Source organism: Eschrichtius robustus, chromosome 20 (assembly GCF_028021215.1).
Source record: "Eschrichtius robustus isolate mEscRob2 chromosome 20, mEscRob2.pri, whole genome shotgun sequence".
Taxonomy (NCBI): domain Eukaryota; kingdom Metazoa; phylum Chordata; class Mammalia; order Artiodactyla; family Eschrichtiidae; genus Eschrichtius; species Eschrichtius robustus.
This window is the reverse complement of record NC_090843.1, coordinates 23995598-24021818: the sequence shown is the minus strand read 5'-3', so window position 1 is coordinate 24021818 and position 26221 is coordinate 23995598. Positions and strand designations below refer to the sequence as shown.

At 37.3% G+C, this 26221-nt stretch overlaps 1 protein-coding gene across 5 annotated transcripts in view; it reads right to left on the bottom strand.

Moving 5' to 3' along the window:
* The window catches only part of SPAG9 (sperm associated antigen 9), a 154313-nt gene that overhangs the window by 64176 nt on the left and 63916 nt on the right, over window positions 1–26221 (bottom strand). For all 5 annotated transcript variants that reach the window (XM_068531565.1, XM_068531566.1, XM_068531568.1 and 2 more), the window contains 3 exons: window positions 11956–12026; window positions 5922–6016; window positions 13–163 (listed from right to left, as the gene is read on the bottom strand). In XM_068531565.1, coding sequence (XP_068387666.1) covers window positions 13–163; window positions 5922–6016; window positions 11956–12026 — 317 coding nt within the window. The remainder of the gene's footprint in view (window positions 1–12; window positions 164–5921; window positions 6017–11955; window positions 12027–26221) is intronic.

Genomic DNA, 26221 nt, shown 5'->3' with positions numbered 1-26221 from the left:
AATAAAGCTCACCTTCAGGCTGGTATGAGAACGTGGTTGACTTAACTCCTGAAATTTCCATTGCTCTGATCCAGGGGTCTCGCCACCTTTCTGAGTGTCAGGTGTAAGCAATCCATCTCCAGCAGGTAATGGGAAAATCCCTAATGATATAGGGCGTTCTTTTCTATTTGGAGAGGGGAGAAAAATTAAGCATTAATTCGTTTTTAATTGTTATTCATCATGACTGTAAGTAATAAGCCTGGGCTGTCACTGCTTCAGAATTAATCACTCTTAAATAATTCTGTCTGCCGATCTGAACAAGCAGACTTACCAAAGAGAAAGAACAGAGTCTCAGAAGCTAAATTAGCCCCAGGGAATCAACTAAGAAAGGTAGTAAAATATAGTTTAGGAAATCTTATTAAGTTACTGATGAGTCCCTTACCCCAACTCCTGCTTCTAGACTTCCCAATTCCTCGTCTTAATCCCTAGATATTTTACCAAGCCTCTTCAGGGTATCTCTTTTCTGCCTAGAGGAAAATCAATATATGGTCTAAATCAGGGGTACTGATTAAATGGTAAAAAGAACACGTGGACCAAAAAAATGTTGCCTGCCATTTCAGTAAACACACAACGTTGCCTGCCATTCAGCCATCAGCCACTGCAGCCAGCCCTGATGGAGGGCCCTGAAGGGAATTCAAGATGGAGAAAAACAGTATACTGACCCTAGATAGTTAACACGCATATGAAAGGAATAATTTCAATGAGCCCAGACTCCTGCATCTTCCCATACATAGAAAAGCATTAAAATCATTAACTTGAGATGTCTGTCTTTTGTGATTAGCAGAAATCTTTTGATGTTCCACTACGTGTTGTTTTTTTTTTATTTATTTATTTTTCTCAGCAAAAACTCCTATATATCCTGGTTCCTCAGAGCTTTGCCGGTTTGGGACGGTTCCTCAGAGCTATCTGAGAGGCTGCCCTGCTGGGCTATAGCCCTTAGTAATGTCTCTGAATAAAACATAATTCTCATCTTTTGGGGGGGGGGGTGTGGGTGTGTGTGTGTGTGTGTGTGTGTGTGTGTGTGTTTTCAGAGTTTTATCCCCTAAAGTAGGAAAGCTGTATTGTTCTACAGAAACAATATATGAGACCCTTTCCACCACATTATGTATGAGAAAACAATTGTCGGTTTTTCCAAACAAGGAGGCCAAAAAATTCTATGAAAGACTGTAGAGTTTCCAATGCTTTCTGGGAAATTCCAGTGAACAAGAGTTTCAATTTTAATAATAGAATTTTAACAAGAAACACATCCTTTGTTAATGCAAAGGACTTTTAGAGGGTAGAAATAAGCCTGGGTCATCCTGGGTCATTAACTCAAATGGAAATTAGCAAGAAATGAGACACTAAAGGTTTGGAGCTTCTAGGAACCATAGTGCTGCTGGTAAAAAATGTAAGTTAGAACAGAAACACTGAGGTTATAAATAAATGTTGGAAAATATTCAGTTTTTCTAAATAAGTCTTTATTCTGTAAGCTTATTTTCATACCAAGAAACTTAAGCCAATTCTGAAATGTGCCCTCACTGAACACAAAGGGTACACTGCTTTCATTCCTAATGACAATCAGAAAGGATTAGTACAACTGTCAAACACCTTCTTAAAGATTAGGTGAAGCAAAAGGGTTGAGAGACTGCATTTTATTAAAGTTGTAGGCACAAGGAAATAGAACAGGACTCTTCTCTATCAGAGTTAATTATTTATCACTTCTTCACACTTGGGGTACTTTTCCTATTTGATTTGGGAGGAAAATTCAAATGCATGTAGGCAGCATAACAAAAGGCTAGATTTTAAAACCAAATCTAAGTTTGTCTCCACGACCTGCCAGAACAACCAAATAACAAAGCAGTCAGCTATTCTTTACACCAGTTACTCCCAAATGCTGGTTCAGCAAAAAAGTTGTCATAAGTCCACAGCGAAGAGGCATTATTTATTATATCCTTACTGGATAATACAGAACACGTTATACACATACATGCTTCCACATATCATAGAACCTGTTCTTTCTTGAGAATGATTCACCCCTTTGCCACATCTTTTCTGCTTGATTTTAAAATGCCCTTTATTTCACCAAATGATGGTGACAACGATTGGAAATTTTGGGTGGGGAACGTATTTTGGGAACTGAAAATCTAAGGGTCTAAGAGCTACCAGATTACTTTTTTTTTTTTTAACATATCTTAATGACTTTAGCAAAAAGTGACCAGGAATTTAATCAGATGGAATTTAATGCAAGGCTCTCTAACCCCAAGTGCAAAGAAAGACAATACAAACTTCATTCGAATTCATCACACTGCCAACAGAAATCAAAATACAGGCCAGTCATGAGAATTATCTTCCTTTATGAATGACAACACAATCATTTTCACACATGTCAAATACTGGAAAAGTTGGGGGAAGGAGTCGGCTGTGGGTCCAAGTTTTACTTTCCTACTCCTGTTAACTACTAAATCTACAATCCAAAATATAAGTAGAATTCAAACCTTTGTACTGCTTATATTTATCCTTCAGAAACTGCTTGACAGGGAGGGAATTTTTTTTCAGAGACTGATAGCTGTCAAGAAGGTCAATGATGCTCTAGGTTACACTGTTCCAACTCTGGAAAAATTGTATTACTACACACATCTTTTCCCTCCTTTTTTTACTGATAAACTATGTAAGACTTGGCGGGGAGGGAGAAGGACATGTAATTATGCACTTTAAGTAGAGTCCTATTTTCAAAAGGAAACCCTGAAAAGTGAACATTAGTCCTGTACTATATTGGTATGCATGTTTGATACTCTATATATTAAACGCTTCAGTAAAACTCACAAAAGAAACCAAAGAATGAAATACATGTGGAAAATATCAAGTGGCAGATTTAAACCCCAGGTGTTTCAATAATGCATTACTATCTAGAAACAAAGCTATCATCAGCTATCAGAATCCTTGTTACATATTTTTAAAAACTGCCATATATCCAATTTTAAATTGGTTATTTAAATGTTACCTTATGTGCATAAATAACTTTGCAAATATGTTTTGAAACAGCTTTATTATTCCCATTTAAAACAAATAATAATTAATAAAATCTACTATACATATTATAAAGAGCAGTAAAAAGATTACATTTGTTCAACACCCACCATGTGGCAAGCACTCAGATGGATGATTTATTTACATTATCTCATTTAATCCTCATAAGGAAATAGGAATTATTTTCCCTGTTTTCAGATTAGGAAAAGTGACACTCAAAGAGACTTTAGGCACTAGTAATCAGCAGAAATGGGATTCAAAGGCAGGCCTGTTTTGACTTCAAGACCCATGTACTTTCCTTGGAACTACCTATTTCTTGACAATTTAATCTTAATATTAAAGACTTTGAATATGGAAGACTTTCTTCATCAGATCAACAACAACTTTTATGTCAAGGAACTTTTTGAATTTAATCATAAGTTACTTTATGAATAAAACAGCTAGAGCTAAAATAGTTTTGCTAAAAATGTAGTAGATATAAGTGACTATGAAAATTATTTACTTGTTTAATTTACAACATATCTTGCAACTGACTGAATACAAAATAATCATCTCACGTGTTTTTTAAAATGACCCAATGGGGTAAGAACCTCAGAGGAGGAAACTCTGGCACAGAGAGTAAGCACCTTGCCAAAGACCCCACAGCTCGCATGTGGCAGAGCATTTGTAGCCAGCCAGTCCAACTCCAAACCTCTTACCCACTGCACAGCACTGCATGGCACAGCACAGCACTGGCATCTTAAATGGAACGGAAACCAAAGACAGCCCTTTGAGACTAATCTTATTTTAATAGTCTAGATATTCTTGAGTCAAGGTATTTTTCAATTTCCTAAAAGCCTATATATACATATATACAAATCCTTTATGTCTTAAAATATACACAAGTAATAAGATTTGCTCCCGATTTTTATAAAATCAGGAAAAAAAAATGACCAAGTACCTAGTTTTAAGACCATAATTGAAATTTAATTTTTGGACCTTAAACTAATGTTGAACATGAATGGACCTATGAATAAAAAAAGAACACATTGAGGGAATTTACTACTTTAATTCACCTTACTTTAAGTCCACAATTAGGAGTTGAGTTTTAAGTAAACACTTATAAAAAGCTATACACTATGAACCCTCATTTAAAACGACGCATAAAGCAAAAATCTCAACAAATCAGATAATTTTAGTTTGATGAATTAGAAAACAAAAGAAACCAAAACATTAAATCTCTAAAATATAGAAGATGGTTCTTAGAGCATGCAAGTAGAGTGAAGAGCAGAAAAGCTACAGAGATTAATGACTACCCCCACAACCGGGCATGGATATTTGTCACCCAAGTCTACAAAGAAAAGGCAACATCTGACAAAACAATAGTGAATAGCCTCTGTAAAGCTTTCATAACTTTGATGTGTAAATAATTGGGGGAAAAAAATGAATTCCTTGCCCTAAAGGTTTAAATCCTTTCGCTTTAAAATATATTTTGTTTTAGGAAGAAAATATTTAAGTTGTCAGTTCCCATGAGCTGCTATCAAAAATTGCAAAAACTGCAAAAAGGATGCCTGAACCTCCATCAGTCAAAGGACAGTTGGAACAAAATAAACACCTATGGCCTGTGTCTAATCAACTACAAGTCCCACCATAAAAGATTATTTGCTCCTAAATACTCAGATACTAAACGAAGAGACTGTGTAAATTTAGACCCAATGCTCGACTCCTGCTCTCCCTTTACTCTTTGAACACTGCTTAAAACAAGACCACACTGATCTTGTACTTGTGTATAAGTACAATCTGAAAATCTTTTTCTTAAGTCAGTGCTTTCCAAACACCAAGCCGTATCCCTAAGTGATAGCCCATAAATTACTATAAATAAGAAATGAAATCTCAGCTTCAGTCCATTTTCCATTGTTTCAATCTGCAAAAGAAATGGTTACAAAGAAGACCCGTGAAGCTAAAAATTCAAGAAAAACCAACTAAACAGGGACTTCTAAGAGAGACTAAAGTACCTGAGTATCCTTGGTAGGTTCTGCGTCAGAGCTGGCACTCCGGTAGAAATAGAAAAGTGCACAAGCAGCAAAACAGAGAGAGACACTAAGATAGCAGAATTAATGACCACCGCCCCGCCAACAAAGCCAAACACAAACAGCAGCATGCATCCAGGACTCATGGCGCTGTGCTGGCATGGTGAAACACCGGAACCAGGAGGCCTACACGGGGGCCAAAGGGGTATCTTTGTAGTGAGGATCTGTCATTCAGCTGCTGCCACAAAAACAATGCCATCAGCAGCAGCTTTCCACTCCATCCTGCAGCAGCTCCGAAGCGATGACGTCATCCCGCTCTCCCCACCTCATAACCATAGAGCTGCTGCTCCTAGCATTTATGCAGCAATCCAGAGCGACGGCAAGCCTATTAACTGTTTTCCTCTCCTCTGAGAGTCCTGGCTTAGCTCATTGGCTACAATGCTTGGAGATCTACATAATTTATTCACACTCCTACATCAAACAGAAGTCTTAGCTAGCTAACCCTTTCAAGCATGCCTCTCTGTAGCAAAAAGAACTTTTAAACCAATTATACAGGAGAAATGAAAATTTTTCAGCATTCTCACAAATCAGACAATTTTAAACCTAGTGTAATCTTCATCAAATATCAGAAATCAATCAAAATACCTCGATACGTTGCCATATAGCACGGCTCACAATTTACCTCTTCATTAGTGAAAGCTGTTCTGTTTTTCCATGCTACTCTCTCCTGTAGCATTCCAACTACAGTGGAGAACTTTTTGCATCAGCTTAACTATTGTTCCAGGATTAAAGAACAGAGAGAAACAGAAACAAATAGATTATTTTATTTCGCTTTTTCCCAAGGCAAAAATGAATTAAGAAGCTTACCTAATTCTGCTATGAGCCGTGGACTCTAGCTGATCACCCCCTGAGAGCTGATGAAGTTTTGTTCTTTCTAAGTGTTCCATATAATTATGGATCATCTATTTTGAAGAAAGAAAAGAATACACAAAATTTTAAGACTAATACCTGGAATAAAAACATACTGTTACAGCAAGGGAAACCTTTTAATATAAATATCTTATTTGTCAGACTACAGTTCCATGTAAAAGAATATTAAGGATGAAATTTTCTTTTAACGGCAAAGGAATATGCAAATGCTTACATTTAAGGATTCTAGTGTCCACAAAAGTAGCCAACATCTTGCTTAGCATAGCAAAAACAATTTTTTACCATGTAAATGGTAATGCTATTAAATAATTTTGACATAACACAAATTAGGATATAGACATTGAAGGAATTGACAAGAGATTACTGGTTAAAGGTGATATAGAGGGCATTTGAGAAATCCATAACTAAAATGGGAAACAACAAAAATTAACATGAAACTTGAGAAGAAATCATACCCTTATTTTTTCCATTTTATAAAGGATTCACAGAGTAAAGATCATTTTCAATTTAATACCAAGATGTTTATTTCTTTTGTCTACAGATTTAGTTCAAAGAATGCTAAAATATTCTCTCCTTTGCTTGACTGCTAATTTACTGGAAGCATTACTTAATATAATTATATAATAATAGCAGCAAACTAAAACAAATGAAAAATCAGAGCACTTTGACTGAGTCTTAGATAAGGAACTATAAGACAGACAAGCTGAATATGGAAGTGAAAACTTCAAGAATATCAAGTATATAACCCATCAAGAAATTCTACAGTCTGATTGATTCTTGATAACCTACAGTTCCACTTTTAAGAAACCCAAATCTGTCATTAAAACATGTAAAATGCAACAAATTTCAATGATAAAGCCTTTGCTAGATACTGATGCGATACGAATAAGAAAAAAATGAGTAAGAAAAGTTATGTTAGCAGTTTAAAGAAATGTAAATATTAAGAGTAGGCAAGAAAAGGTGAATATTCCTAGAATTCTTAAAACTATAGCATGGAATAGCTTTGAAAGTTGCTAACCTTTAGCTGTATGAAGATGGGTTTCAATCTCAATATAACATAAAATATGCATTGTAGCATATTAAAAGGATAACTACTGAAAGAAACAAAATTTAAAACAATTTTTTAAAATTTATTTTTAAAAAGCATGCTTTTGTTGGGAGTTCCCTGGTGGTCTAGTGGTTAGGATTTGGCGCTTTCACTGCTGTGGCCAGGGTTCGATCCCTGGTCGGCGAACTGGGATCCCGCAGTGGCCCAGTGTGGCCAGATAAATAAATATATATATATATATCTTTTTTAGAAATCCAGATTTTTTTTTTTAACTTTAATTTTATTTATTTATTTATTTATGGCTGTGTTGGGTCTTCGTTTCTGTGCGAGGGCTTTCTCTAGTTGCGGCAAGTGGGGGCCACTCTTCATCGCGGTGCGCGGGCCTCTCACTATCGCGGCCTCTCTTGTTGTGGAGCACAGGCTCCAGACGCGCAGGCTCAGCAATTGTGGCTCATGGGCCTAGTTGCTCCGCGGCATGTGGGATCTTCCCAGACCAGGGCTCGAACCCATGTCCCCTGCATTGGCAGGCAGATTCTCAACCACTGCGCCACCAGGGAAGCCCAATAAATATATTTTTTTAAAGTATGCTTTTGTTGTGAAAATTTTACTTGGCATGCATGCATATACAAAAATTAAGAAGTATGTAAATCAATTTGAAACTGTTATTTACTTCAAATAAACAAAAAGATGAACTCTGATGCATGGATTAAGATGGGTAATTCTATCAAATCAAATATAAAAGAATCAATCAGACTGTTCCCCAATTAAAACTAGCCCAAATAAGAAATGTATCAGACAAGGAAAAATGAATACAGAATCACATGGATATGGTATATGAAAGCATTTTTAAAACTTTTAAATTTAAAGATTTTCTCTTTACCACCATTTAAAGAACAGTTGTGCAGAAATACAGTTTTTGTCTTTGTGTCAGTGAATCAGAAATAATGAGCTGTTTCCTTCTTGTATCAGGGAAAACTTTAAGGGAAAAAATTTAAATGAGACTAGTATAACAAAGTGATGGTTGGGCCAAATAGATATCAATTTAAATTTTCAAAAGATTTTAGAAAATCTAAGTCAAATTCTTTTATAATGGAGAGTGATTATATGAATTTGATTCATTCAAATGGAAGAATCTAAGTTTCTTTAAGCATTCAAATGAATAGAAATCTCCCCTAGACTGCTTTTATAATAATCTATTGATATTTATTCAATATAGACAAATAAAAAGATTAAATAAAATGCAAAGATATAGTTCTACCCAAATAGAATCTACTGAATCAGGTAGAATCAGTTCTACCCCAAATAGTGCATTCTATAGATTGATTCTTGTCTTAAATGAATACGTTAAAAATTTTTTAATTTAGAAGATGTTGAATTCCAAACCTTCTTCAAATGACTGACCCAAGTAACTATTTCTGACTTTCCAAAATGGTTTACATAATGAAATTGGTTTTAACCCAATTAAACTAACACTTAATAGGACAGAACAACAACAACAAAATGGCAGCTAATATTTATTGAGCACCAACTACAAATCAGCCAGTGCATGTACATTGTTTCAATTAATCCTCACAACAACAATATGATTTTCTAGATAAACTCCAGTTTAAGGAGGTTAAAATAACTTGCCCAACTTGACCAGCTAGTTAATGATTAACTGTGCTCTGTCAGCTAGTTGGCTTTGTGGCCAGAACTCAGGTCCATCTGACTCAGTCATCAGAGTAGTTAAGCATCATAGGACTCATGGTGTATCTGCCCTTTCAGTCAATTCTGGAGGCAGGCAATAAGCTCATTGTCCTTTCTTCCTCACACCCACATGAAAACCCCACATCCTAAAGCATTTCCTGATGTCTGAAATAAAATACGCACTATATTCTATATATGCACAAAAAAATAGAAATAATAAATTGTACATAAAAATTTAAGTTTTAATTACAGGGTTTCACAGAGTAGCTCTGGTTTTTTTAATAAAAAACTGAGTAGGGGGCAATGCTGCCAGGTAGAAAAGAGAGGTAGAATAAAATAGGATATGCTTTATATAACCTACTATTGGGTCCACCAGCCCCATCCCTCCTTATCTCAGAATGGCAACTCTCAATTTTCTCAGGTATGCACATTAATTCACACATATCCAGGAGTCAATTCAGCAACAAGTAGCTGGAGTCATGAAGAAGGGTCCCAAGCACACTATTTAGAACATCCCAACTCCCCTCCCACTTAGAGAAATCTTCACAGCAGAGGTTGACTGTCAACTTTGGCTAAAACTGAAATGCAAGGCAATAGTTATTAGAAAAGCAAGGCAAAAATAGAGGTTTTGAAGACAAGTGGCATGAATCCTTTTAATTCTGTTGGCCTCGAATCCTTCCATACGCAGCTCAAAATCCTATAAGTACATCCACAAAGCCACTATTCTTAAAGTGGTTGAGATGGCATAAAACAAAGAGGCAAAGAAAATTTTCTAGTGCATTTAACGTCCATGTGTTTCATAACCTAAAAGCATTATTGAAAATTCAGGCAAGGGAATCAGACAGACCCAGGTTCAAATCCAGTCACATACTAGCATGGCATTTGGGACAAATCACTCCATCTTCTCTTTCTAAGCTTCACTCTGTAAAATGGGGGTGGATGATAAGAATTTACTCAGAGGACGAGTTGAAAATGCATTTAAACAGTCCCTGATGTAAGACCGGGGTTCAAGTTTTTAGTGTTAAATATAAGAGTATGTATATCTCCTCCAATGCCCTCTTCAAGGTATGTCTTCTTTCAAGCAAATTCAGTAATGTGTATAAAATTTTGAAATTAATTAGAGAACAGTTATTCACATTACAAAAAGAGCCAGAGATTTCCCTTAAGCAGCAAACAATGCTTTTGATAAAAGTGCTTTTAAACAACTTTTTTGTAGCCTATAACAAAGGTTACCTTAGTTAGAAGTAACAGTGGAAAGATTAAGGTTAAATCCTTCAGACTTCCTTTCCCTGAAGGTTTTCAGAATTTACCTTTAAAGGACACCTAGTTCTTTAGCATTGGATAGCTATTTATAATTGCTAATTGAATTGTATTTCTAGTACAGCTGTATAAACACAGAAAAATGTGGGCTAGAATAGAAAAGACCCACATTTTAAAGCAGCCATATCTGTGTTATATAAACCTTCCTTGAGGCAGAACGAAATACAGAGAGCCTATCAGGGCAGAGGATAGAAGCTGCTTATGACTAAGGGTGGGGACCCTATGAAAAAGCTACATGTGAGATCTGCCTTGGTTACTAGAGAGACCCAAATCTCTGCCTTGGTATTTAGGATTTTCCTGAGATCTTTTCTTCTTCCTGGGCTGTCCTTCTCTGAAGGAACAGAAATAGAAAAATTATTATATCTTTTCATTTGAAATTAAGATGTCAGATTGCTTTTTCTGCTGGAACACATCTTCACTTTTGCTAAATACGTATATGAGAGAAAATATGAAATTTCACTTTACAATGATTTTTTTTCTAGACCGCATATTTTATACATATTTCAATTTAACAATCCTCAACTATTACAAAGGTTAAAACTTCAATGAAAACACAAAATGACTATTCATTATTCATCACTATCAACTACTTATGGCACATAAACCTATTCCCCCAAACATGCTTATAATTATCAGCATTGATAAGCACTACCAGTACAGGGCATTGTTCAGGCACTGAATTGAATGGTGTGACAAGAACCAACAACAGACCTTTAACAATCGATTGTTCTTTAACAGTCTTAATATCTACCAAATACCGTCTTATTAAAATGTGGTTATTTTTTACATACTGAAAAGGCTGCTGTGTAAGCTGTTCCTGTTTTCCAAGAGCTCTATGGTTCCAGCCCTCTGTGGCCAATCTTTTTCCTCCACCACTAAATATCAATTCTGTGACACTTCATGCTTAGTGTGTGGTTATGTAAGTTAAAACAGTAATAATCAAACCTCACATGTCAGGAAGAAATTCCAACACCTCCCCAAGAAAGTGTTAAGCACACTACTCTCCAAAGCAAATGAAACTGAATGCAGTGGGGTTTTACATTCCTTAAAAGCAACAATATAGGTCCCTACCAGAGGCAGGATAAGAGATCGCCCAAACTAGTGAAAGGAAAATGGAAGCTGAAGACTGGAACCATCTGTATCATGGGAAAGACAGGACTAGAAAGGGAAAGAGAGCAATTATTTTTTTCAGGTAACAGTGCATGCATCTATGAAAATTCGATTTATTTAGGTATGTGAACCCCAGAATGACCATGATACACAGAAACAATTTTCACATTAAGGAGACAGAAAGAAACAAAGGAAATATATAAGAGGCTGACAGAGAATCATAAAAAGAAGGTTAAAAAACCCTCAAGTACATTTTCTAAATTGCTTTGAAGAGATTATGTGCTAGAGGTTCATCTAAAATACTGAAATTTCATGCAGAAAACCTGTTTTAGAGTCATTTTAAGACATTATAATTTGTTTGTTATTTGTTATGAGCTTGATGCAAATATGTCCTTTATACTGTATTATAAATGTAGAGACTCTGACCAATAATTTACCAATCCATCATTTCCCAACAGGTAACAAAACAAATTATATCAATTCTCTCATATTAGTATCACGTATACTTTTTATTATGCACACATTAAGTTTTTACTTAACCAGCCAAAGACACAAGTATTGGAACTGCCTTAATAATTACATTATTCTGTGGCACACTAATTCACCACATGAAAAGTTAATGCCAGATAAAGGACATTAAAAGTCAACATTTGGTAACTAAGTACATGCTACATGAAATTTAAAGTCTTCTCAAAATAATCCCCAAGGATTATACTAGCTGATTTTCAAAGAGAAATTAAGACACATTTTCTAAGGTTAATTTCTTTATCTCAATATTAGCATGGTAAGAACAACCTAGAAACCCACCTCTGTGTGTCTTTGATGTAATGCATTATATTCCTTCTTCAGTTCTGCTTCTCTTTCTTCAAGTCTGCTAACTGAAATTAAGATACATACACTTAATCAAAACAAAATATAAGAAATTTACTTGAAAATTCTATCTTTAAAACTTGGAATGGGTTATCCATAATCCTTGATAACTTCAGGACTCATCGCTCCATATGAAATTCTTCACAAAGCTAGTGATCTCATTTCATCATCCTTAATGAAACTTTTGGAGAGGGAATAAACAGAATTTTTTAAAAAACTAAACATCCAATTGCTTCTCCTAATATGTATATGTTTATCAGGTCATCCCCATCTAAGTAGGTTTTTAACATGATATAGAATTACCTCTTGGAAAAACACTTTACAAATCTCCCCATAGAAGTTTTAACCTGGGACTAGGGTCCAAATCATTGATTTCTGATATTATTCCAGCTCTTTTTCACTACTGAGCAGTATGTGAACATGTCACTATTTATAAGTACTTTCTCTACTTCAGGTCTTAATTTCAGGGACTCATCTTCTTTTATTTAGCTCCCTCTGCTGATGGAGTTTGTGTGAGCCACTATGTGGCTCATGGAGCACAACTTTGATACTTTAAAAAAAAGTTTTAAGATCCTGAGATATAGAACAGGATTTCACAGGAAAGAATGGTATCAGGAATGATTTTGAGAGAAGATGGAATCCAAGCAGGACCACGAAGAAATTACAGTACCCAAGATAGATAGTGATGACAGTAGAGCAGGCAGGCACTGTTATCACAGAGAAAGGAACACAAAACAGTGCAGGTGGCAAGGAAGAGGGGAGACCAGCCAGCCTGGAGGAGCCCATACTGGCTAAGGAGCAGTGGGTGACAGTCTGCTGGGGAGAAGTAAAGCTGGCGCTAAAGGAGCTTGTCAAGATACTCATTTAAGTCTGTCTGAAAGCATGAGAGCAGTTGGAAATGGTCTCTTGGTATAAGGGTCAGCTAGCCACAAACATGCAAGGCTGTTTGTAAGTGACAGCCAGTGACTGTGTCAGCTGGCTGTAGAAGTAACTACTATGAACTATAACAGCACACGCATGAATGTTTTCATATGCCTAATATTAACACACCAGACACCATATATCACATAACTTGTGCTGCCTGGTAAACTCATTTTTGGTTTGTGTAGCTTTGTTTGAATATATTGAAAATATGCCATTAATTAGGAAATCTGTAGCTCTGACTTTTGATTTGTTTCTAATCAAGCCTATGTGTTGGCTCATTAAATTTGCAACAGTGAGTAAATACACTACAGTATCCATAGAGTCACACGTTATCGTGCCAGGCAAGGCTTGAGGACATGTGCTGCTCATCTTATCTTGTGGCTGAAAGCAATAAAAAGCAAACCTATAAGGCAGCTGTTTTGTGATAACACAACAGATACTGAAACCATAATAAATTTTAGTGCAGCTTCTGTGATTTTTATTTAAAGACAGAAAATCCAAGTAACTTACCAATTATATTAATCTAAAAGCATAATCCTAAAACTACTGGGTGAACCATAAGTATTTTTAATTGCTCATCTGTGTGAATCAAAATTTTCCTGGTATTGTGCAACCAAAACAAAAAATTAGAGGCTGAGACTAAAATACAATTGCAACTATCATCCATAACCCTCAATTTCAAATTTGTGCTCAACAGTAGAGCCCCATTACTCTTGTCAACTAACTTGGTATAAATTCATAAGATAAATTTATATCACCATCACCACCACTACTACTAACAGCTAACATTATATAGTACTTGTTATGTAACATGCACTGTCCTACGTACTTTATATTAACTAACTTGAGCCTGACGTTAACCTTATGATGAAAGTTTAATACGTTTCATTTTAGAGATAAGGAAACTGAAGTAAATAGGGGGTAAGTAACTTGCCCAAATTCACAAAGTTAGTAAATGGCAAAACTACAATTCCTAATGGAAGAGACTAGATCCAGAATCAGCTTTTAATTACCATGGTATTCTGTCTCTCAAGAAATACTCCTTTTAATTTGTTTTATATATTGGAGTCTACTTTAAAATTTCACTTTGGGGAAAAAAAGTATAGAGGGTACTCCTTTATTACTTGAAATAAAACCCCCTCTGTCTGGAAAGAACCTAATCATGGATACTACAACTCAAAGGTATCAAACTGCCAAGTAAAATATGTACCCAACTTTATTAATCATGATGAAATGCATATTAAAACCAAAATGTGGGAATTCCCAGGTGGTCCAATGGTTAGAACTCTGCGCTCTCACTGCCGAGGGCCCAAGTTTGATCCCTGGTCGGGGAACTAAGATCCCATAAGCCAGGTGGTGTGGCAAAAAAACAAACAAAAAAGTAAAAAAACAAAATGCAACACCACTACATACCTGTCAGAATAGCTAAAATGAAAAACAGTGTTGGTAAGGAACAAGTTCTGGTAAGGAACTTTTATACACTGCTGGTGGGAGTATAAATTGGTACACCCAATTTGAAAACTGGCAAGATTTAATAAAGTTAATATTTGTCAACCTTATGACAAAACAAGTTCATTACTTTGAAATATGTCTATGTGTCCACCAAAAGGCATTTAAGACAATGCTCAAAGCAGCACTATTTGTGCCCCAACCTGGAATGAACCCAAATATCCACCAACAGCAAAATGGATAAATATTCATGTACTGGAATACTATACAATAATGAGAATGAGGAAATTATTGCTGTACACAACATCATGGACAAATCTCACAAACAGGATATTGAGGAAAAGAAGCAGAAGCAAAAGAATACAAAGTTCAAATACATACATAACTAATCTAAAACTAATCTAACGTGTTAGAAGTCAGGATAGTGGTTACCTTTGGGGAGGAGTTATGACCTGATGAATTTACTGTGTATACAGCCCAACCCCACCCCAGTCCAAACATAATGTGTACCCATTCACACAAGCACTTTCCTTGGCTTGAATACTCATCATTCTTTATGTTCTCCAACAACTCCTATAAATTCAACATATAGCGCAGGATTTAAACAGACTATTCAGAACCATAACAAATAAGCTGTATTGACTCATCATTAAAATGTATGGGGAGATGAGCAAAAAATGTTACCAGATTGGAGAATTATAAAAAGAAATAGGGCTTCCCTGGTGGCGCAGTGGTTAAGAATCCGCCTGCCAATGCAGGGGACACGGGTTCAAGCCCTGGTCCGGGAAGATCCCACATACCGCGGAGCAACTAAGCCCGTGCGCCACAACTACTGAGCCTGCACTCTAGAGCCCGCGAGCCACAAGTGCTAAGCCCGCGTGCTACAACTACTGAAGCCTGTGCACCTAGAGCCCGTGCTCCACAACAAGAGAAGCCAGCACAACGAGAAGCCTGCACACTGCAACAAAGAGTAGCTCCCGCTCGCCACAACTAGAGAAAGCCTGAGTGCAGCAACAAAGACCCAAAGCAGCCAAAAAATAAACAAATAATTTTTTAAAAAAAAGAAAGAAAGAAAGAAAGAAAAAATGATTGCCATCATTGGATAAATTGGAATTACTCTTTTGAAGGTCACGTTGGTGATATGTATTAAAATAAGCAATGTGTATATCCTTTGACCCATTGTTACTATTCATTTGAAAAGGGCGTAGAACAGGACCTCACACACCTGTCTTTCAAATACAACAATTAAAGGTACTGTTAAAATGAATGCAGTATTATCATAAATGCTGACATGAGATGGTGCCTAGAACTTAATGGAAGGATGTTGAATATTACTGCTATATCTGAAATTTAAAAATATAAAACAATGCATAGTATGATGTCACTAAGATGTCTACAAAGTCAAAACGAACTGATTTTTCTCTCCCAAACCTGCTCTTTCCCGTAATCTTCTTACTCAGGCAAAAATCTTGCAACTATCCTTTTGCTCTTCTCTTTTCCCACACTGCAATCCATCAGCAAATTCTGTCCAGTTTACCTTCAAAATAAATCTAGAATCTGACAACTTTTTACCACTTCTATCACTCCCACCTTGATATAAGACATCATCTCTTGCCTGGATTATTACAATTATCTCCTGACTAGTGTTTCTGCTCTAGTCTCTGCTCCCCTGTGTTTAAATGGTAACCTGGCTGGAGTCAGATAGTGACTGACTGCTCAAAACCCTTCAACAGCTTCCCGTGACAGAAAGAAAGAAAGGAAGGAGTGAGGGAGAGAGTCCTTACTCTGGCCTACAAGACCCTTCAGGATCGGATGTGTCAAGCCACACGGCTTTTGTTCCCATGGAGAATTCTTGTCTCCCCACCCAACTGTTACAGACTGAACTGTGTCCAACCCAAATTCATATGTTGAACCCCTAACCAATGTAACTATGTTTGTAAACAGGGCTTTCAAAAGGAAATTAAGGGGAATTCCCTGGTGGTCCAGGGTTAGGACTCGGAGCTTTCACTGCTGGAGCCTGGGTGCAATTCCTGGTCGGGGAACTAAGATCCTGCAAGCTGCGTGGCACAGCCAAAAAAATAAATAAATAAAAATAAAATAAAAAGGTAATTAAGGTTAGATGAGATCATAAAGATGGGGTCCTAACTCAATAGGACTGGTATCTTTTTTTAAGAAAAGGAAATGATAACAGAGCTCTTTCTCCCCAAACATGCACAGAGAAAAGGTCCTGTGAGAACACAGAGAGAAGGCAGCCACCTGCAAGCCAGGGAGAGCAGTCTCAGAAGAAACCAAACCTGCCAGCACTTTCCAGCCTTTAGAACTGTGAGAAAATTAATTTCTGTAATTTAAGCCACCCAGTCTGTGGTCTTTTGTTATGGCAGCCCTACAAGAACTATTGACAAATATCATTAAGACAACCTTTGAGAGAAGCTTTTATACATAATGTTTATCAATTGACTTGGGACAGACAGCTGAGCTTGTAGCTCATAGAAACAGGTCCTGACTGACTTTATGGCAGCTTGCTAACCGACGTTGGTTTGTGTAGCTTTGTTGTAATGTACTACTTAATCGTAAGAATGTGGGAAAGGAGACATAAAGCCCCAAAATACCACTAATTGCCAGAAATCTCCTACCATTTACCTAAATGAACATGATCATTGTTCAAACTGGCTTATGTTTATCTACAAAAATTTCTTAAATTTCTATTAATCACTCTGTCCCCTTAAGCATTTTGTATTATTTCTATCGATAATTCCTTAACCCTCCATTCAGAGCTTTTTAACCCATTAGACTTAACGTTCTACTTATTTCCATTTGGCATCATAGTCTTACTTTCACCTCAAAAATAAATTTGATAAACTATCAACCCATTCGCTAATCAACCATTTCACATTGTATTTACTAATCTCATATAAATTATCTGTATCTGTATTATTTCTTAGCAAGCCTGTATCATACAAGAAAGGGCATTTAACACATGCAAACCACATATGGTTACATGTGACCTGCCCCTGACTCTCTTATTTTTTTCAATAGATTTTATTTTTTAGAGCAGTTTAAGGTTCACAGAAAAACTGAAAGTACAGTTTCCATATACCCCTGCCACCACACACCCACATCTTCCCCCACTATCTACATCCCACACCAGTGTGGTACATATATTACAGTCAATAAACCTACACTGACACATCATAATCACCCAAACACTAAAGTTTACATCAGGATTAACTCTTTGTGTTGAATATTCTATAGATTTGGACACATACATAATAACATGTATCCACAATTACAGTTTCATACAGAGTAGTTTCATTGCCTTAAAAATCCTCTGTTCGCCACCTATTCATCCCTCCCTCCCTCCCTCGCCCCCTCCCACTGTCCATTTTAACCATGGCAACACTTATCTTTTACTGTCTCCATAGTTTTGCCTTTTTCAGATTGGCTTCTTTTACTCTGTAATACCTTTTTGAGGTTTTTCCATGTGTTTTCATCACTTGATATATCACTGCTTTTTAGCACTGAAAAATATTCCATTGTACGGATGCACCACAGTTTATTCCTGTTATTTTCATAAGTGCTACAGTGTTAAAACTATAAGCCTTAAACGCTCATCATCTCATCTAAGCACTAAAGTTAATTTTCTTAATCTACAAATATTTTCAGTTAGTACTGCTGCATATTACACACTTCTACGCTGACAGATGATTTCCATATTTTCACTGTTCTTAATACAAAATACATCACAAGTACACTTAAAGCAAGCTCTCTCTCAGCTTTCTGTATGAATACATGTTACCTATTACAGTATTTAACACAACTAGTTTTATTTTTTAAGGCAGCAAAAGATCCAGGCTAAAAGTAGAACATATTCACCTCAAAATGTAAACTGATAACACTGTACTTTACATCAGCCTATTAGTCTGATGCATCACTGTTGTATTCTGATTTTCTCTCACCTGTAACTATGTTTTTAAGAACATTCCATCCAAAAGCTGCAGAAACTGTGCACTCTCTTCAACTGCACATGAAACATTCTCCAGGATAGATCACGTGCTATGCCACAAAACAAGTCTCAGTAAACTTAAAAACACTGAAGTCATATCAAGCCTCTTTTCCAACCACAGTGCTATGAGACTTGAAATCAACTACAAGAAAAAACCACAAAAAATACTAAACATGTGGAAGCTAAACAAATGCTACTAAGCAACCAATGGGTCAATGAAGAAATCAAAGAGGAAGTCAAAAAATACCTTAAGGGGACTTCCCTCGTGGTGCAGTGGTTAAGAATCTGCCTGCCAATCCGGGGGACACGGGTTTGAGCCCTGGCCCGGGAAGATCCCACATGCTACAGAGCAGCTAAGCCCCTGCGCTACAACTGCTGAGCAACCCCTGCTCGCCACAACTAGAGAAAGCCTGCACACAGCAACGAAGACCCAGTGCAGCCAAAAATAAATAAATAAAAATAAATTTATATTAAAAAAAATACCTTAAGATCCTGAAAATGAAAACATAATATTCCAAAATCTATGGGAGACAGCAAAAATAGTTCTAAGAGGGAAATTCAAGGAACAAGAAAAATCTCAAATAAACAATCTAACCTTACACCTAAAGGAACTGGAAAAAGAAAAACAAAACCCAATGTTAAGAGAAAGAAGGAAATAATAAAGATTAGAGTGGAAATAGAGACCTTCAAGATGGCAGAGGAGTAAGACGTGGAGATCACCTTCCTCCCCACAAATACATCAAAAATACATCTACATGTGGAACAACTCCTACAGAACACCTACTGAATGCTGGCAGAAGACCTCAGACGTCCCCACGTACCTGGGTAGGGCAAAAGAAAAAAGGAAAAACAAGAGACAAAAGAATAGGGACAAGACCTGCACCTCTGGGAGGGAGCTGTGAAGGAGGAAAAGTTTCCACACACTAGGAAGCCCCTTCACTGGCAGAGATGGGGGGTGGGCAGGGGGGGAAGCTATGGAGCCACGGAGGAGAACACAGCAACAGGGGTGCAGAGGGCAAAGCGGAGAGATTCCCACAAAAAGGATCAGAGCTGACCAGCATTCACTAGCCTCATAGGCTTGTTTGCTCACGCTGGGAGCTGAGGCTCCGGCTTCCGAGGTCAGATCCCAGGGAGAGGACTGCGGTTGGCTATGTGAACACAGCCTGAAGGGGGCTAGTGCGCCACAGATAGCCGGAAGGGAGTCCGGGAAAAAGTCTGGAACTACCTAAGAGGCAAGAGACCATTGTTTCAGGATGCGTGAGGAGAGGGGATTCAGAGCACCGCCTAAACGAGCTCCACATACCAGTGCGCACCGTGGCTATCAGCGCGGACCCCAGAGACGGGCATGAGATGCTAAGGCTGCTGCTGCAGCCACCAAGAAGCCTGTGTGCAAGAACAGGTCACTATCCACACCTCCCCTCCTGGGAGCCTGTGCAGCCCGCCACTGCCAGGGTCCCATGATCCACACACAACTTCCCCGGGAGAACGCACACCATGCCTCAGGCTGTTGAAACGACATGCCGTCCTCTGCCGCCGCAGGCTCGCCCCGCATTCCGTACCCCTGCCTCCCCACAGCCTGAGTGAGCCAGAGCCCCCTAATCAGCTGCTCCTTTAACCCCGTCCTGTCTGGGCGGGAAACAGACGCCCTCAGGCGACCTACACGCAGAGGCGGGGCCAAATGCAAAGCTGAACCCCAAGAGCTGTGCGAACAAATAAGAGAAAGGGAAATTTCTCCCAAAAGCCTCAGGAGCAGCAGATTAAACCTCCACAATCAACTTGATGTACCCTGCATCTGTGGAATACCTGAACAAACAATGAATCAACCCAACATTGAGGCGGTGGACTTTGGGAGCAACGATATATATATTTTTTTCCTTTTTCTCTTTTTGTGTATATGTGTATGCTTCTTTGTGTGATTTTGCCTGTACAGCTTTGCTTTTACCATTTGTCCTAGGGATCTGTCTGTCCGTTTTGTTAGTTTGTTTGTTCTTTTCTTACTTTTTTTTTCTTTTTTTTTTTTAATCAGTCATCAATTTTATACACATCACTGTATACATGTCAATCCCAATCGCCCAATTCAGCACACCACCATCCCCACCCCACCACAGTTTTCCCCCATTGGTGTCCATACGTTTGTTCTCTACATCTGTGTCTCAACTTCTGCCCTGCTACTGGGTTCAACTGTACCATTTTTCTAGGTTCCACATACATGCATTAATATATGATATTTGTTTTTCTCTTTCTGACTCACTTCACTCTGCATGACAGTCTCTAGATCCATCCACGTCTCAACAAATGATTCAATTTCGTTCCTTTTTATGGCTGAGTAATATTCCATTGTATATATGTACCAAAACTTCTTTAACCATTCGTCCGTCGATGGGCATTTAGGTTGCTTCCATGACCTGGCTATTGTAAATAGTGCTGCAATGAACATTGGGGTGCATGTGTCTTCTTGAATTACGGTTTTCTCTGGGTATGTGCCCAGTAGTGGGATTGCTGGGTCTTATGGTAATTCTATTTTTAGTTTTTTAAGGAACCTCCATATTGTTCTCCATAGAGGCTGTATCAATTTACATTCCCACCAACACTGCAAGAGGCTTCCCTTTTCTCCACACCCTCTCCAGCATTTGTTGTTTGTAGATTTTCTGATAATGCCCATTCTAACTGGTGAGAGGTGATACCTCATTGTAGTTTTGATTTGCATTTCTCTAATAATTAGGGATGTTGAGCATCTTTTCATGTGCTCCGTGGCCGTCTGTACGTCTTCTTTGGAGAAATGTCTATTTATATCTTCTGCCCATTTTTGGATTGCGTTGTTTGTTTCTTTAATATTGAGCTAAATGAGCTGTTTATATATTTTGGAGATTAATCCTTTGTCCGTTGATTCGTTTGCAAATATTTTCTCCCATTCTGAGGGTTGTCTTTTCTTCTTGTTTATGGTTTCCTTTGCTGTGCAAAAGCTTTGAAGTTTCATTAAGTCCCATTTGTTTATTTTCGTTTTTATTTCCATTACTGTAGGAGATGGATCAAAAAAGATCTTGCTGTGATTTATGTCAAACAGTGTTCTTCCTATGTTTTCCTCCAAGAGTTTTACGGCGTCCAGTCTTACATTTAGGTCTCTAATCCACTTTGAGTTTATTTTTGTGTATGGTGTTAGGGAGTATTCTAATTTCATTCTTTTACATGTAGCTGTCCAGTTTTCCCAGCACCACTTATTGAAGAGACTGTCTTTTCTCCATTGTATATCTTTGCCTCCTTTGTCATAGATTAGTTGACCATAGGTGCGTGGGTTAATCTCTGGGCTTTCTATCTTGTTCCATTGACCTATGTTTCTGTTTTTGTGCCAGTACCATATTGTCTTGATTACTGTAGCTTTATAGTAGAGTCTGAAGTCAGGGAGTCTGATTCCTCCATCTCCATTTTTTCCCTCAAGACTGCTTTGGCTATTCGGGGTCTTTTGTGTCTCCATACAAATTTTAAGATGATTTGTTCTAGTTCCGTAAAAAATGCCATTGGTAATTTGATAGGGATTGCATTCAATCTGTGGATTGCTTTGGATTGCTTTGGGTAGTACAGTCATTTTCACAATACTGATTCTTCCAATCCAGGAACATGGTGTATCTCTCCATCTGTTGGTATCATCTTTAATTTCTTTCATCAGTGTCTTATAGTTTTCTCCATACAGGTCTTTTGTCTCCCTAGGTAGGTTTATTCCTAGGTATTTTATTCTTTTTGTTGCAATGGTAAATGGGAGTGTTTTCTTAATTTCACTTTCAGATTTTTCATCATTAGTGTATAGGAATGCAAGAGATTTCTCTGCATTAATTTTGTATCCTGAAACTTTACCAAATGCACTGATTAGCTCTAGTAGTTTTCTGGTGGCATATTTAGGATTCTCTATGCATAGTAACATGGCATCTACAAACAGTGACGGTTTTACTTCTTCTTTTCCAACTTGTATTCCTTTTATTTCTTTTTCTTCTCTGATTGCGGTGGCTAGGACTTCCAAAACTATGTTGAATAATAGTGGTGAGAGTGGACATCCTTCTCTCATTCCTGATCTTAGAGGAAATGCTTTCAGTTTTTCACCGTTGAGAATGATGTTTGCTGTGGGCTTGTCGTATATGGCCTTTATTGTGTTGAGGTAGGTTCCCTCTATGCCCACTTTCTGGAGAGTTTTTATCAGAAATGGGTGTTGAATTTTGTCAAAAGCTTTTTCTGCATCTATTGAGATGATCATATGGTTTTTATTCTTCAATTTGTTAATATGGTGTATCACATTGATTGACTTGCGTATATTGAAGAATCCTTGCATCCCTGGGATAAATCCCACTTGATCGTGGTGTATGATCCTTTTAATGTGTTGTTGGATTCTGTTTGCTAGTATTTTGTTGAGGATTTTTGCATCTATATTCATCAGTGATATTGGTCTGTAATTTTCTTTTTTTGTAGTATCTTTGTCTGGTTTTGGTATCAGGGTGACGGTGGCCTCATAGAATGAGTTTGGGAGTGTTCCTTCCTCGGCAATTTTTTGGAAGAGTTTGAGAAGGATGGGTGTTAGCTCTTCTCTAAATGTTTGATAGAATTCACCTGTGAAGCCATCTGGTCCTGGATTTTTGTTTGTTGGAAGATTCTTAATCACAGTTTCAATTTCATTACTTGTGATTGGTCTGTTCATATTTTCTGTTTCTTCCTGGTTCAGTCTTGGAAGGTTATACCTTTCTAAGAATTTGTCCATTTCTTCCAGGTTGTCCATTTTATTGGCATAGAGTTGCTTGTAGTAGTCTCTTAGGATGCTTTGTATTTCTGTGGTGCCTGTTGTAACTTCTCCTTTTTCATTTCTACTTTTATTGATTTGAGTCCTCTCCCTCTTTTTCTTGATGAGTCTGGCTAATGGCTTATCAATTTTATTTATCTTCTCAAAGAACCAGCTTTTAGTTTTATTGATCTTTGCTATTGTTTTCTTTGTTTCTATTTCATTTATTTCTGCTCTGATCTTTATGATTTCTTTCCTTCTGCTAACTTTGGGTTTTGTTTGTTCTTCTTTCTCTAGTTTCTTTAGGTGTAAGGTGAGATTGTTTACTTGAGATTTTTCTTGTTTCTTTAGGTAGGCTTGTATAGCTATAAACTTCCCTCTTAGAACTGCTTTTGCTGCATCCCATAGGTTTTGGGTCGTCGTGTTTTCATTGTCATTTGTCTCTAGGTATTTTTTGATTTCCTCTTTGATTTCTTCAGTGATCTCTTGGTTATTCAGTAACGTATTGTTTAGCCTCCATGTGTTTGTGTTTTTTACGTTTTATTCCCTGTAATTCATTTCTAACCTCATAGCGTTGTGGTCAGAAAAGATGCTTGATATGATTTCAATTTTCTTAAATTTACTGAGGCTTGATTTGTGACCCAAGATGTGATCTATCCTGGAGAATGTTCCATGTGCACTTGAGAACAAAGTGTAATCTGCTGTTTTGGGATGTTTCCTATAAATATCAATTAAATCTATCTGGTCTATTGTGTCATTTAAAGCTTATGTTTCCTTATTTATTTTCATTTTGGATGATATGTCCACTGGTGTAAGTGAGGTGTTAAAATCCCCCACTATTATTGTGTTACTGTCGATTTCCTCTTTTATAGCTGTTAGCAGTTGCCTTATGTATTGAGGTGCTCCTATGTTGGGTGCATAAATATTTATAATTGTTATATCTTCTTCTTGGATTGATCCCTTGATCATTATGTAATGTCCTTCCCTGTCTCTTGTAACATTCTTTATTTTAAAGTCTATTTTATCTGATATGACTATAGCTACTCCAGCTTTCTTTTGATTTCCATCTGCATGGAATATCGTTTTCCATCCCCTCACTTTGTCTGTATGTGTCCCTACGTCTAAAGTGGGTCTCTTGTAGACAGCATATATATGGGTCTTCTTTTTGTATCCATTCAGCAAGCCTGTGTCTTTTGGTGGGAGCATTTAATCCATTCACGTTTAAGGTAATTATTGATATGTATGTTCCTATGACCATTTTCTTAATTGTTTTGGGTTTGTTTTTGTAGGTCCTTTTCTTCTCTTGTGTTTCCCACTCAGAGAAGTTCCTTTAGCATTTGTTGTAGAGCTGGTTTCGTGGTGCTGAATTCTCTTAGCTTTTGCTTGTCTGTAAAGCTTTTGATTTCTCCATCAAATCTAAATGAGATCCTTGCCGGGTAGAGTAATCTTGGTTGTAAGTTCTTCCCTTTCATCACTTTAAGTATATCATGCCACTCTGTTCTGGCTTGTAGAGTTTCTGCTGAGAAATCAGCTGTTAGCCTTATGGGAGTTCCCTTGTATGTTATTTGTCGTTTTCCCCTTGCTGCTTTCAATAATTTTTCTTTGTCTTTAATTTTTGCCAATTTGATTACTATGTGTCTCGGCGTGTTTCTCCTTGGGTTTATCCTGTATGGGACTCGCTGCGCTTCCTGGACTTGGGTGGCTATTTCCTTTCCCATGTTAGGGAAGTTTTCGACTATAATCTCTTCATATTTTTTCTCTGGTCCTTTCTCTCTCTCTTTTCCTTCTGGGACCCCTATAATGCGAATATTGTTGCGTTTACTGTTGTCCCAGAGGTCTCTTAGGCTGTCTTCATTTCTTTTCATTCTTTTTTCTTTATTCTGTTCCGCAGCAGTGAATTCCACCATTCTGTCTTCCAGGTCACTTATCCGTTCTTCTGCCTCAGTTATTCTGCTATTGATTCCTTCTACTGTAGTTTTCATTTCAGTTATTGTATTGGTCATCTCTGTTTATCTGTTCATTAATTCTTCTAGGTCTTTGTTAATCATTTCTTGCATCTTCTCAATCTTTGCCTCCATTCTTATTCTGAGGTCCTGGATCATCTTCACTATCATTATTCTGAATTCTTTTTCTGGAAGGTTGCCTATCTCCACTTCATTTAGTTGTTTTTCTGGGGTTTTTTCTTGTTCCTTCATCTGGTATATGGCCCTCTGCCTTTTCATCTTGTCTATCTTTCTGTGAATGTGGTTTTTGTTCCAGAGGCTGCAGGATTGTAGTTTTTCTTGTTTCTGCTGTCTGCCCTCTGGTGGTTGAGGCTATCTAAGAGGCTTGATGGGAGGCTCTGGTGGTGGGTAGAGCTGACTCTATTAGTATTTAGTAATTAAGAAGAACTATCTCTTTGATATTGAGCTGAATGAGCTGTTTATATATTTTGGAGATTAATCCTTTGTCCGTTGATTCGTTTGCAAATATTTTCTCCCATTCTGAGGGTTGTCTTTTCTTCTTGTTTATGGTTTCCTTTGCTGTGCAAAAGCTTTGAAGTTTCATTAGGTCCCACTTGTTTATTTTTGTTTTTATTTCCATTACTGTAGGAGGTGGATCAAAAAAGATCTTGCTGTGATTTATGTCAAAGAGTGTTCTTCCTATGTTTTCCTCTAAGAGTTTTATAGTGTCCAGTCTTATATTTAGGTCTCTAATCCATTTTGAGTTTATTTTTGTGTATGGTGTTAGGGAGTATTCTAATTTCATTCTTTTACATGTAGCTGTCCAGTTTTCCCAGCACCACTTATTGAAGAGACTGTCTTTTCTCCATTGTATATCTTTGCCTCCTTTGTCATAGATTAGTTGACCATAGGTGCGTGGGTTAATCTCTGGGCTTTCTATCTTGTTCCATTGATCTATGTTTCTGTTTTTGTGCCAGTACCATATTGTCTTGATTACTGTAGCTTTGTAGTAGAGTCTGAAGTCAAGGAGTCTCATTCCTCCAGCTCCATTTTTTTGCCTCAAGACTGCTTTGGCTATTCAGGGTCTTTTGTGTCTCCATACAAATTTTAAGATGATTTGTTCTA